Source organism: Geospiza fortis, unplaced genomic scaffold (genome assembly GCF_000277835.1).
Source record: "Geospiza fortis unplaced genomic scaffold, GeoFor_1.0 scaffold344, whole genome shotgun sequence".
NCBI lineage: Eukaryota > Metazoa > Chordata > Aves > Passeriformes > Thraupidae > Geospiza > Geospiza fortis.
Window position 1 is genome coordinate 86,797 of NW_005054584.1, and position 12,962 is coordinate 99,758.

Below are 12,962 nucleotides of genomic sequence, written 5' to 3' on the forward strand. Positions count from 1 at the left end.
GCTGCAGCCCTGCATGCCCAGAAGTGCAAGGACATCCCCAGGGCTGCAGCCCTGCATACCCAGAAGTGCAAGGACATCCCCAGGCTGCAGCCCTGCATGCCCAGAAGTGCAAGCACATCCCCAGGGCTGCAGCCCTGCATGCCCAGAAGTGCAAGGACATCCCCAGGCTGCAGCCCTGCATGCCCAGGAGAAATGCAAGGTTTTCCCCGGGGAGATGCTGTCCATGGAGGCAGCAGATGAACCTTCAGCAAGCAGTCCCCCTCTGCATGGTGCCCCAGGAAATTGTCCAGAGGCAAGAAAGGAGCAGATGTGGGGGGACACTTGGCTGCTCTTCTCCAAAAAACACCCGGGAGGGAGCGAGGAGAGGAGGCAGAGGGAGGAAACAGCCTGGTGCAGATGCAGCACAGCAGATTTGGGTGGTTTTTTTTCCCCTGGATGTGCAGCTGGGAAGCAAAGGTGTCGCTGCTGGGAGGTGTGTGGTGAGCAGAGAGTGGCTGCAGGGGCAGGAGCTGCTGCTGCCATCCACATTTTCCTGCCCAGGACAGGGCAGTGCTTTGGGAAAGCTGCTGTACCCAGTGCCAGGGGCACAGAGGGCACCAAAGCAGCACCTCTCTGTGTCATTTTACCCTCAGGTTTGTGCCTAGGTTGCTTTTTAACACTATATTTTAGTATTTCAGTGCTGTAAATAATATCAAGCATCAGCCACTTGAGTCCTGGATATAATCAATGTGATCCTTTGAGCACTGGGAGGAGGGCAGCCATATGTCCAAATTATTAGGGCCCACCAATTAGAGCAAAAATTAGATACTTAATTCTTTCTTATTTTATACCTCCATTTTTATCAGTGATTTCATTGCAGTGCAAGCTCTCCAGCTTCCCTGGTTCTCCAGTCCTGTCCAATGGCTTTGTAGCCGTCTAAGGCAGTAATTAAATTGCAGAGTCATCTTGCTAAGGCTTAAAAGAAAAAAAGCTGGGTGAGAGATCTGGTTGCTGGCCCTGGAGTTTCTCTCGTGTGGTTCCATCCATGCAGTTAATTTATTGCCAGCAGACAAAACCACAAGTTTCCTCCTTGCTGCTGGTAACCTGAGCTCCACTGCTGAGCATGTGATCGCACTAATAGCTGATTATTAATCACTGCCAATGGCTGTAATTAACCAGCTAAAAGCACTGTCTGTCCATCCAGCGCAGAGCCCCCTGCACCAGGAGGCAGATAATGGTTGTTGGAGATTTCGTTTCCTTCTGCAGGTCAAGGGCTGGGTGGTTTGGCACCTTCCTGCTCCCAGCCCTGCCCTGTTTGCTTTGCTCTGTGCTGTGCTGGGGCTCTCTGAGCCCTGCACGAAGGGTTTGGGGTTAAAGCAGGGGCTGTGCTGTCCCCTCACAGCCACAGCTGAGCGAGACCCTCTCCCCTAAGAGTCCAAAATCCATCTCTGGACAGTCCTGGTGTCCCGTCATATGTCACTTTTGGGTGGCTTTTAAGATGATGAGTGTGCTGTGGTAGCTGTGTATCCCTGCTGGGTGTGTGCACAGGGGTGGAAGGATCCCTTCCCACGGCAGCATCACCCCTCACCAGCAAATACAGCTCTTGGCAGACTGGTTCAGCTGGGAAATGCAGAGTTTGGAGCGTGCACAGGAGTCAGTCAGCACTTAGCCTGCTGCTCTCAGGGACCTCCCGGGGCAGAGCTGTGCCAGAGCAGTGTCCTGGGTGCACCAGGGTGCTCGTTTTGCTTGGCACATCTTAAATACTCCTGGAACCTGAATGCAGCTGGCAGGAGCTGCCTCTGTGTTTGCTGTGAGGGATGCAGTGACTGGCACATGCTTTTGCTTGTGCAGGACTGCCCAGACCTTCCCTTTGCTCCTGTGGGGTCAGGTTTTGCCTAATGGGTGTGAGTTTTTACTCTCCTTTTCAGGTACCTTTGCTGAGAGGTGGCAGAGCAGCCTCAGGACACTGCCATGATGGAGGATCACGCACCTGGCCAGGAAAAACACTTCTCATCAGGTGAGCACGTCCAGGAGGTGGTGAAGGACCTGCCTGGGCCACTGCTGGGCCAAGGAGGGAGAGGGAGAACACGGTGGTGGTGTGAGGGGTCCTTGGAAGGACACCGAGGGTCAGCCAGGGCACCACAGGGAGCCCACAAGATGCTCCAACGTGCACAGGCCTGGCAAAATGCTGCTCGTGGATCTCACTGTCCATGGAGCAGAATAACCCCAGGCTAGGGGGGATCCCACTGCTGCAGCTTTGCAAGTGTGTGTTTGTGTCCACTCCTCAGTTTGCTCAGGAAACACAGCACTGTTTTTATTTGGGGTCACAGCTCGAGGACGCTGCTTGCTGCCTGCTTTCCTCACCTGCACAGGGACCTGGGGACAGCTGAGCAGAGAGCTCTGGGAGTGGGGGCCATGCTGGAGTCCTCCTCACCATATTTCAGTCCTGCATTTCTTCAGAAGCTTTTCCTTTCTCATTCCACCGTGCTCCACAGCTGAGCTTGGAAACCCGCGCTGCCAGCAGACCTGGTGGGACTCACTCCTGGCTATGCTCCATATAAACATCATCTTAATTTCCTTTTCTTGAGGTGCTTTGGACGCCTCTTTGGCCAGATAAATGGATGGCCTCTGTCCTGGAGAGCATCCAGAGCCTCCATTCATCCTGGCTCTGCAGCACTGCGGTCTGACAGCTCCTCTCAGCTTGTCTCACACACCACAGGCTCCCAGGGATTTCGCTTCTTCTTCCCCAAATCACTTTTTCCAGCCCTCATTATTTGATTTGCCCGCACCCTTGCTGAGGGGAGGCTTGTGCCTCTTGCCCTGCTCTTCCAGAAGACTTTTGCCACCGTTTCTTGGCACAGAATGTTGTCCTGCTCCAGCCCCATCACCACCACGGGCTGGTTTGCAGTCCTGGGAGTGCTCAGCCTGCTCTGGGAGGGAAGGAGAGGACAACAGAGGCTCAGAAGCTGCACATCTTTCCTCCTTACGTTGCTGAGATCTCCCTGCCTGCTTGTGCCATGCTTTGCTGTTTCTGCCTGCCCGGTTCACTGGGCTTTTCTTTTGCTGGTGGGTTTCCTTTTTGTTCCTTTTGGTGGTCACCCTGGTGCTTTTGGTTGGCATTTTCACGCTTTGCTTGCTTTTAGTTCAGGTGGTTTTCACTCTCCAGCTGCAGCTTCTTGCAGCTGTGGCTCTGGGCAATGAGAGTTGGTAACCCCCAGGCCCCAGGTGATAGCCAAGGACTTGTTGTAAGTGTTTGAATGTTTTCCAGGCTATCCCCTTCAGATACCAGTCGATGATGGATCGGATGAGCCTGTTTCTGAAACATCTGACGCTAAGAGCACCCCAACTACGGAAGGTGGGAGCTCTTTGACTTTCTGCTTGGGAACCACGATGGATGGGGTCGTGGTAAACCTCACCAGAGAGTCCCCGCGCCGTGTCCTGGTGGGGTTTCTCAGGAGGAGAAACCCCTTTGCTGGTCTCATCACTAGTGGCGTTTGCTGTGCTGCAGAGTGAGGTGCAGAGTGGGCTGGAGAGCAGAGAGGTGAATTGTTCCTTACAGCTCAGGAAGGTTTGTTTGCTGCAGGCTTTGCAGGGGCTCTGCAAGGTCCTGGCAGTGCAGCCAGGAGCAGTCCTGCGTTGAGTGACACAGCTTTGTGTCACTGTGCTCCCCAGGTCCCGAGTGCCTCGTGGGTAGAAAGGCTCTGATTCCAGAGTGGTCCAGAGACTTGTTCACTGTTGTAATTACCTTCACTTTTTGCTGCTTTAATCCCAAGAATCTGCCTTTGGAGACGTGAGGTAGAGGCTTTAGCTTGCAAAATTGTTCTGAAAGGAAGGAAAACTGGGCACAAATGCTGAGCAGTCCCAGCTCTGTCCCACTGGAGGCGTGGGCTGAGTGATTGTTGGGAAAGTTCCTCAGGAAATCAGGACATAGAGCCCATCTGGTGCAGGAGGGGATTTGATCCTGCTTTCCAGTTGGAGTGGGGCTGCCAGGACGAGCAGCCACCCCTGTGGCAGGTGGAGCTGGGTGTCCCTGTGCCCCAGAGCACGATGCAGCCGCACTGGGGTGTTTGGTGCAGCCCAGGGGAGCTGTTCTGTCCTGCTCCAGCCCAGCCGTGTCTCCATGCAGGATTGCTGTGCCCCAGGGGCTGCTTTCAGTGGTGGATTTTTGGACAAAAAGGCTCCCTTTTTGTCCAAAAGACTCCCTTCAGAAGTGTAGGGAGCAGGTTGTGGCACGCTGTGTGCCAGGGGGCAGCTCACGGTGTCCCTGTGGCTCTGGCTTTGCTGTGCCGTGCTCAGTTGTTCCCTCCACCAGCTCTGAGTGCTTCTCCGAGCAGAAAGTTCTTCAGGCCCATCCTGGCCTCCAGAGGGCTTTGCCTCTCAGCAGCTGTGTGAAAGCTGTGTTGTTTTTCAGATGCCACAGCACCTTTAGTGGAGGAAGGAGACCACGAGGATCAGGGTGGTGCGGAACAGCACGGGGAGATCCCAGAAGGAACCACAGGTGAGGGAGACCAAGGTGCAGCTTCATCTCTTGCTGCAGGCAGAGCAGAGAGCTGGACTGGTCGGTGCTGTGAGACAACACCACGAAACCTCTCACAGGGACACTGCTCCCAGTGCTGCTTCCTTCTTCTCCAGAGAATTCCTCACTCGGAGCTGTCCTCTTGCCTTCCCCATCCTGGGGGGAGCTCGCAGCCTTTTCTTCTCTCTTCCTCTGCTCCACATCTGACCATCCTTCTGCCTGGTGTCTCTGTGGTGGCTTTGGCTCCCACCTCCAGGCTCCTACCTGCACTTCTGGGTTGCTCCTGTGCCAGCAGCCCCTTGGGTGCCTGTCCTGCAGCTCTTGGGCTCTGCCCAGCCCCGCGGGTGTCTTTGGAGTGGCAGGTGAAAACCAGGCCACTGCAGCAGTGCTGCTGAGGGTAATGCAGAGGAAGTGAAGTGACTAATTCAGCCTGAATGCCCTGTGGGCACTCACTGCACCTGGGCCTGGTTTTCCAGGGAAGGATGAGGCCTTTCAGAGGCAGAGCAGGGAGTGACTGTGGCAGTGCTGTGTGTGGGAGAGCAGGATCTGGGAGGGCAGGTCTGTGTGTGAGAAATGAGGACGTGTGCCCCGTGCCATAGCCAGTGGCTTTCCCTGGAAAGATCAGGCAGGACCTGAGAAAAGCAGCGGGTAGAAAAGGGCTTCTGCCAGTGCCAAGCACTGAGACAAACTCACAGCAGGGAAATTTCTGCGCTACATCCAGTCCCTGAGCTGCTGGGCTGAAACACGCGGGCTCTGGTGCAAGGTCTGACTGTCCCAGGGAGCCAGTGTATCCTGAGCTGCTTGGAAAATAATGGGGAAAACAGAAGAAGTCCTAGTTTGACTGGAGAACTGTGGCATACCAATATCATTGTTTAAGCTAGTTTGAAAGTAGCCAGAGAATAAACTGAAAACAATGCTGATGGAGACAAACCATCATCACTGTGAGGAAAACCATGCTTCTCTGATGTACCTGTAGCCCTGAAGTTCAGGATTTCTCTAGATTTGTATCAGGCTTGGAATTACTGGTCTCACACAGCCTTGGCAGGGTTCACAGCTTGGTCACAGACACCAAGGAGGTGAGCTCAGGTAAGAGACATACATGGAAATGCTGCTGGCCATGTAAAGGCCAGGTGGGGGTAGAAGAGGATATGCATCCCCAGGTTTCCTTGCTCCTTAACAGCCTGTTTTCTGCCTGGAAGAGCTTGCACTAACCTGCCATTCAGGATGTGGAAGCTGGTGAAACACCACTCTGCTCTGTAGAGCAGGGGCTGAACAGATCTACCCAGACCCATCATCGGTGTTGGGGAGATTTCCTTTCTGTGATACAGCAGAGATCCTGCTCATTCTGCTGGGCAGCCTCAGCAGGGAGGCACATTCATTCTCCAGGCACGTGCTTAAACTTAACTCTCCTTTTGATCATGTTTTTCCCCTTCTTTCTCCGACCTGGGAGCAGCTGAAGAGGCGGGCGTAGGAGCCACTCCCAACCTGGAGGACCACGCTGCAGGAGATGCCACTCAAGGTGGGTCAGTTGTCTCAAATTGTCTGTCATTGGGACCAGGTGGTGCTGCCCACGTGTGCAGCTGGTTGGTGGTGGCTTGGGAATCCTGTTCTGTGAGGAAATGCTCTGCCCTGCTCAGCAGCCGTGCAGTTCTCCCTGTTCCTGGCAGAGCAGGGCCATACACACTTGGGATGTTCCAACATACTCATTTCAGCTCCTCATGCACCACATCTCCCTCTCAGATGGCCAAAGTCATGGTGCTTGTTTGTCCAGCTGTGAAACCAGGGCGTTCTCCAGGCTGGAAGAGCTGATGGGCAGAGCTGGGATGTGCTGGGGCCAGAGGAGCTGCTCAGATTGAGCAGAGGCAGTGTAGGCCCTGTGCTCACACGTGAAACCAGCAAATTGTTTAATTACTGTGACTTTCTAAAGTAAAACAGGACTCAAACCCACTCACTCATACCCTGACTTCAGCATTAAGGGATTTTTCTCCTCATCCCAGTCTTGGGGAATGGGAGTGAGGAAGGCAGACACAGTGGGCAGTGAGTGTTCTCACAGCATTCATTGTGTGTCTGCTTAGCTGGCCTGAAAATTACCCAGGGGCCATTTGGCTACCTGGAAAGTTTCTCTTGACTCTCCTCAGTTCAGACTTGATGGAAAATTGGTTTTCCCAAAGCCCCCAGTGCTTGATTCCATGGGGCAGACTTAGGGGTTGAGGCTCCCTGTGGTGTTTCTGTCCTGCCTGCACTGCACACCACAGCACTAATTTATTGTGTTGCTTAAAATCTCAGTCAAAAGCCATTTTGTGAAGCATTTTCCTGTGCAGCAAACATAACAAATCCAGTTGAGCAGTGTCTTTCCTCTTCATGGCTCCATTAGTGCACTTAGACATCCATGTCTTTTACAGAAGTAAATAGGTTTTGCCTTCTGAGCTCAGGGCAGAATTCAGGTTGTTGTTGCTTTCCACACAGAGATGAGCCCAGTTCTGTGCACTCTGCTCCCTGCAATTGGAATAAAACCTTTACTTGCCTGGCCAGTGGTTTTTGGACTGTCAGCTCTTCTAAGTATGAAATAGTGGCTCCATTATAAAAAAGAAATCAGGATTGTTAGTTGAGGGGTCGAAGTTCTCTCTTCTCTCTGCCCTGGTTTTGGTGCTGTTTCTCACCAGGTTTTTACTAAGCCCTTTCTGCCCCATCCTGGGATCTTTCAGCTGTCACACACGAGCGCTTGGTGTGGTTGTTTCACTTAACTGCGATATCCTCTTAAAAAGGGGAGGACACTGATGAAAGACCAAGTTGGTCTTGACTTCATCTTTTCTTGTTTCAGTCTTGTTTGTTAATCTGCCAAAGCCACAGCTGTGATCTCAGGCCTCTGATTTAGGCTCTTTACCTGATCAGTGCTCAAAGAGACCAAAGGGTCCTTGAGGCTGAACCAGCTCATAATACGAGAGGCACATCCTTACAGGGCTGGTTAACTCCAAAGCAATGTACCCAGGTGAATTCTCCATTGCTCAGGGCATCTTTCCTTCAGCTGGAGGGATTTCCAACAGAAAAGCTCCGGCTCAATTGGAAGACCTGGCTCCATGCAGCAGATGTTGGTTGGGATTGTAAATGTCTGTGTCATGCACAGAGCAGTGACAGAACAGAATCCCCTCTTTCACACACTCACTCCAAAAAAGAAAAGAGAATCAGACAAATCTTTGCCTCTGTGGCCTCAGGTTCTGGGGTTCAAATGTCACCCAGCCCAAGTGATGGCAGAGAGCAGCACTGGAGCTCTCAGGGGTCCCAAACTGCTGTGGCCCTGTGGCTGCAGCCACGTTCTTCTCCCCAGTCCTTTCCCTGCTCTGGCATGGCATGGGAGTGCCCTTCCCAAGCTCCTGGGCAGTGGGAACGATCCAAGGGCAGAGCAGAGGAGGTTTGAGCTCTGAAGCCAGCGCTGTGTGTGCCTGAGCATCTCCCAAGGGGAGGGGAGGCCAGCAGGGTTCTGTGAGGTCAGGAAGGAGGGCAGAGCTCTGGCCCTTGCTCAGGCCCTTGGGGCAAGAAGAGATGGGCACTGACCAGCAAACTGATGGTCCAGTGGTGGTGTTAGGGAAAATGGGAATGTTCCTGGCTTCTGGAAACCTCTACAGCTAAACCAGCTCAAGGATGCAGGGTGAACCCGGCCACCTCCAAGCTGGGTCCAGGCAGGAATCTGATCTAAGGTGCTGTTCCTGATTCCCATGGGGATCAGAGCTCTCTAAAGGCAAAAACCACTCTAGGAGTGAGCTGTCTGTTCCGTGGGGCGGGGTGGGACTTGCTTTTACCCTTGATTGCCAGTAGAAATGCTGAGTCTCTCCCGTTACGTGATGTTTGACATGCCTGTGCTAATTTCTTGCCCGTGCTTCACACCCCACGTCTTCAGCTCCAGGCGAGCCGAGCTCTGCAAAGCTCCAGCCTGGCCCTCAGGAGCGTGTGGGAGAGGCAGTGAAAGGTGCCAGCCAGCCCCCAGAGCAGGGGCTGGGCCCTCAGCAGCCACCCCTGCCCCGTGAAGCCAAGGCTCCAGCAGCAGCTCCCACCAGGATCGAGGTCACCATCCCAATCCCCCTGGACATGTACCAAGGCTCTGGAGGCAGCAGGGACCAGGCAGGCAGAGAAGGCAGCAGTGCAGAGCCAGAGCTGGGCCTGGCAGGAGCAGGAGGCACAGGTGACCGCAAAGATGGACCTTTGTGTGCCAGAGCCACGGTCAAGGAAGGTTCTGGTGGACGGGAGAGGGATGAGGACCGGGATGTTGATGAAACTCCTGGGCAGGGTTTGCCTTCCCTCGTGGATCAGCGTGTTTCTCCGGGACCTGAAAAGGGCTCGTGTCCAGCAGCTGCCCAGGAGACTCGTGAAGAATCTGATGGAGAAAGCAAGTCCAAAGGTGTCCTCAGAGACACCCCAGGAGAGGCACTTCTGGTTGAAGCTGAGTCACATAAAGCAGGAGAGGACCAAGAGGAGAAGCGAGAGCTGCTGGGGGGAGAGGGAGGCGCAGACACCGCCCTGGCAGAGCCTTCTGGAGGTGTCTCCCCAAAAGAGGCTGAGCCCAAGGAGGGAGAAGATTCTGGGCCCATGCAAGAAACAGCCAAACTCCCTGCTGAGGCAGAAGATGCCGTGAAGGATGAAGATGCTGCTCTGGGAGGGCAGCCGTGTCCCTCTGCTCAAAGGTGTGTGCTCCAGCACTGCAGCTTGCTGCCACCGGGGCTGCTGCTGCTTGGAGCTGGCCTGGAGCGTGCCGTGACTGACCCAGAGCGCTGCTGCTCCCTCCCTGCCCTCCCTCCTCACTCAATCCTGGGCTGGATTGACAGACCCTTGTGCTGCGGTTCTGCGTGCCTTGCATGGTGCTGGCGTGTCCCTAATCATGCTTTTTTTCACCTGTTTTTGTTTTGATTTCCTTGGATCTGTTGGGTGGGCGCCTTAACTCCCACCTGAGAAGAGGAGGACCTGGACGTGGCCCTGGCAAGGTGGAGTGGGGCTCCCCTGGCGTGTGCAGCTTGTTCCAGCAGGACACGTGCCATCTGGTTTGCATGTCTGCTCCAATAACTCTTGGAATTGGCTTTCCCAAAGAGGAGGGAGGAGGAAAAAAGGCAAGGATGGCAGGTCTAACCATGGAAAAGCTCCCACGCTGATCCTGTTCCTTGTACTTTCCCCTTAAATATCCACTGCTGACTGCTGCTGGAGGCACGGGCTGCAGCCAGCAGGGCCTTTTCCCACTGCCAGGCATGTCCATTGCTCTTCCAAAGCATCCTGCTGCCACCCCAGCTCTGGATGGGGTGTCCCTGGGTGTGCCAGCGCAGTGCTGCCTCTGGGGGCTCAGCAGGAGCTGCCTGTGTGTCTGGAGGCATTGAAAAACAGTGTGTGGGGCTGGGAGGGCAGCCTTGGGTAAAGCTTTGAGTTCACCACATAGTGCTCCAGCATCCCTTAGACCTTTCCTTTGTGTTTTCCACCCCTCCTGGGTTCGGGAATGTCCCAGGGGCCCAGCTCAGGGGCCAAAGGCTGCCTGGTGGTGCTGTGAGCTGTGGTGAGGAGCCAGGGCAGCAGGACACCTCACCTGTTGGACCTCAGCTCTGGCTCTCCTGGGCAGGTCCTGGGGGAAGCTCTGCCTTTTCCCCCAGCTCCACATTCCACGGGCTGGCTTGGCTGCTCCCATTGGCCTGGGGATGCTGCTGGGCTTGGGGCTCAGGCAGAAATTGTGGATGGAGCTTTTTGCCCTGCAGCCAAAGCTCCTAACACATTTCTCCTTGTTCCCTGCGGGATCTGCAGTGTGCAGCTTCCCTCCTGTGCTGCAGGCACTGGCATGGCTTGCCCTGGAGCCTGGAGCCACAGCAGGGTGGGGAGGCACTGCCCAGAGCCAGCCAGCTTCTGATTCAGGAGGAGAAGTTCAATTATTTAATGGTCTTCCCCTTCAAAAGCAGAGATGCTCGGTGGCTCCAGCCTTGCTCCAGTTCAGCTGAATTTGGGAGGGATCAGGGCTGGATTAACAGCATTGTTCCTGTCACCAGGAAAGGGCTGATCCCCCAGGACGAGTTTCCCAACACTGGGGAGGATGTCAGCAGCTTCTCCTCCCAATTAGTTGAAGATGGGGGGAAAGGGCTTTGCTTTGAGTGCCTTGGAGTACAAACTTTAACTCCTCCCCATTTCTGATCTCCTAATTAGACTGACCCAGGTGGAAGGGGCATGGGGCTGGCAGGCAGAGAGCAGCCTGTCAGGAGAGATGGGAATTAACAACAGCCAGGGATAAAAGTGCTCTGCAACACCAACTGAAGAACCCCTAAGTGAGATCACAGTGCTGCTGGGCTGGGGCTTCCTCCAGTTTGGGTCTCTGTTTACGTAATTGTTAGAACAAGTGGGTGTTTCAGAGGCTTGAAGGGAACTTTCTGTGCTGAACTGGATGGATCCTGCAGGAGCTGGGTGGAAATCTGGGCGAAATTCTCCCTCCCAAACCTCCCTGGTGTGTCTGGTCCCCAGTGCTGACTAACACAGCATCATCTGCTGGCACAGAAGGAACGTGGTGTGGGGTGGTGCAAGGATTTCTGCAGGAAGGGGTGACTTTGTCACATTTCTGAGAGCAGTACTGAGGGTCAGGGAACACCCCCAGCAGTGTCTGGAGTTTATGACCAGTCCCAAGAGGTGTAACTGTGTGTTTCCATCTGTCAGGTCGTGTTGACAAGGAAGGGACCGAAGCTGATGAAAAGAAACCCAAGGTAAGCTGAAAACCAGCACCAGGGTGACACCTGTCCATGTTCCTGGCTCCTCTCCTGCCCTGCTGCCTCTTAGGAGACCTTCCCATTATGTTCCATTTTCCCATTTGTTTTCGAGATTGTTTTTATTTTTATTTCCCTCCCCTGGGTTTGGATGGTGCAATCCATGGGTTCTTTGAGGGTGAGGAAATGATCCAAATCTAAATCAAGCACGTGGCTCATGGGCTTGGGTGGGAGGTTGGAGAAAGCATTTGGTCAGCCCAGCACTGAAAAGCAGCAGCTGACCTTGGGGCAGACTCAAAACTGCACTGGGGACAAGCATAACTGTGAAAAGAGCAGAACGTGTAATTAAAACATTAAATTAAATAATCTAGGCCTTGCAGATCATAGAATATCCTGAGTTGGAAGGGATCCACAAGAATCATCAAATCCAGCTCCTGGCTTGCCCAGAACAACCCCCAAAAAGATGCTGTGTTGTGTTCTGGGTGAGGAACAGAGTTTGGTAATGGGCAAATCCCAGAAGTTAAACAATATCTGTCACACTGGGAATTTGGAGGAGGTTTAGCTCAGCTGGCCATGATCCTGGTTAGTGCCTGGGTGGGATAATGGACAAGCTGAGGGGAAATGCAGTGGGTGAAGAGTTAAAGATGAGGAATAGGATTATTTTCTAACACTGAAGTTGGTTATTTCTCTATGTACAGCCCTGGCAGTCCCTACCCCACACCCAGCTCTGTATTGCACCTTCTAATCCCATTCAACATCACTGATCCCATTTTATTTCCCTGCCATGCTGATTTTCTTTTGATTTTTGTTCCCATTTCGTTTCACTTCATTTCCACGTCCAAGAAATCCTCACCTTGCCCTGCCAACCCCCCTGGCTCCACTGCAGCCCCTCCGAAAGCACCCAGTGCCCCCAAAGCACCCAGCAGCCCTGCCAGTGCCTCCCAGCCAGCCTGTCCTGCCACCCCCCGGCCTGCCAGCACAGGAATGCAGGAAAACAGAGCCAAGGCAAAGCACTGGGCTGGGACAGAGGCCAGGGAAGCACCTGAAGGTAAAGCCTGGTTTTCAGTCCTTCCCTGTCCCTGGAGAGGGTGATGTGCTCCCTGCACCTGCCCTGGTGAAGCCAGGCTTGGTCCTGGGTTTGGTTCTGAGAGGACCCAGCCCAAGGGGCTCCTTGCTGCAGGTGTGCCCCCATCCCCCTGTCCCTTTGTGCCTTTCCTTGTTTGGCAGCTCTGTCTGTGTTTCACAGGTGGGTTTGAGCTGTGCCAGAGCTGCATGGGGTTAGGGGGTGCAGCACATCCGTGGTTAATCCTGCAGGGTGGACAGAACCTCAGAGCTTTTTGCCTTTGTGCCGTTCAGACACATAAACACACCCATGGGGAAGGCACAGGGCGTGCAGGTCACACGGAACCACGAAATCCTGGCATGGTTTGGGTCAGAAATGAGCTTAAATCTCACCCAGGGCCACCCCTGCCATGGTAGGGACACCATCCACTGTCCCAGGCTGCTCCAAACCCCAGTGTCCAGCCTGGCCTTGGGCACTGCCAGGGATCCTGCTCTGGGCACCCTGTGCCAGTCACACATGCTGTATTTTTACACACGTGCATTACATTCCATGCATTACAAACATAAATACAGAATTTATCTTCTGTACAAAATTTTGGCAAAACGGGGGAAACCAAAGGACGAAATTTAGAGAGCAGAGGTGTGGCTAAGCCAGGTGTGAGGGCGCAGTGCATGGCGTAGCCGAAGCCAAG

At 54.0% G+C, this 12,962-nt stretch overlaps 1 protein-coding gene across 15 annotated transcripts in view; it reads left to right on the forward strand.

Annotated features, from left to right (window-relative positions):
• The first annotated feature begins 1,904 nt into the window (after positions 1–1,904).
• The window catches only part of MAPT (microtubule associated protein tau), a 22,985-nt gene continuing 11,927 nt past the window's right edge, over positions 1,905–12,962 (forward strand). For 8 of the 15 annotated variants that reach the window (XM_031064359.1, XM_031064356.1, XM_031064365.1 and 5 more), the window contains exons 1-6: positions 1,905–1,996; positions 3,248–3,334; positions 4,391–4,477; positions 5,949–6,014; positions 11,162–11,208; positions 12,052–12,213. In XM_031064359.1, the coding sequence (XP_030920219.1) occupies positions 1,951–1,996; positions 3,248–3,334; positions 4,391–4,477; positions 5,949–6,014; positions 11,162–11,208; positions 12,052–12,213 (495 nt within the window). In that variant the 5' untranslated portion in view covers positions 1,905–1,950. The remainder of the gene's footprint in view (positions 1,997–3,247; positions 3,335–4,390; positions 4,478–5,948; positions 6,015–11,161; positions 11,209–12,051; positions 12,214–12,962) is intronic. The other 7 variants (XM_014310782.2, XM_031064369.1, XM_031064366.1 and 4 more) reach the window with 3 other exon arrangements.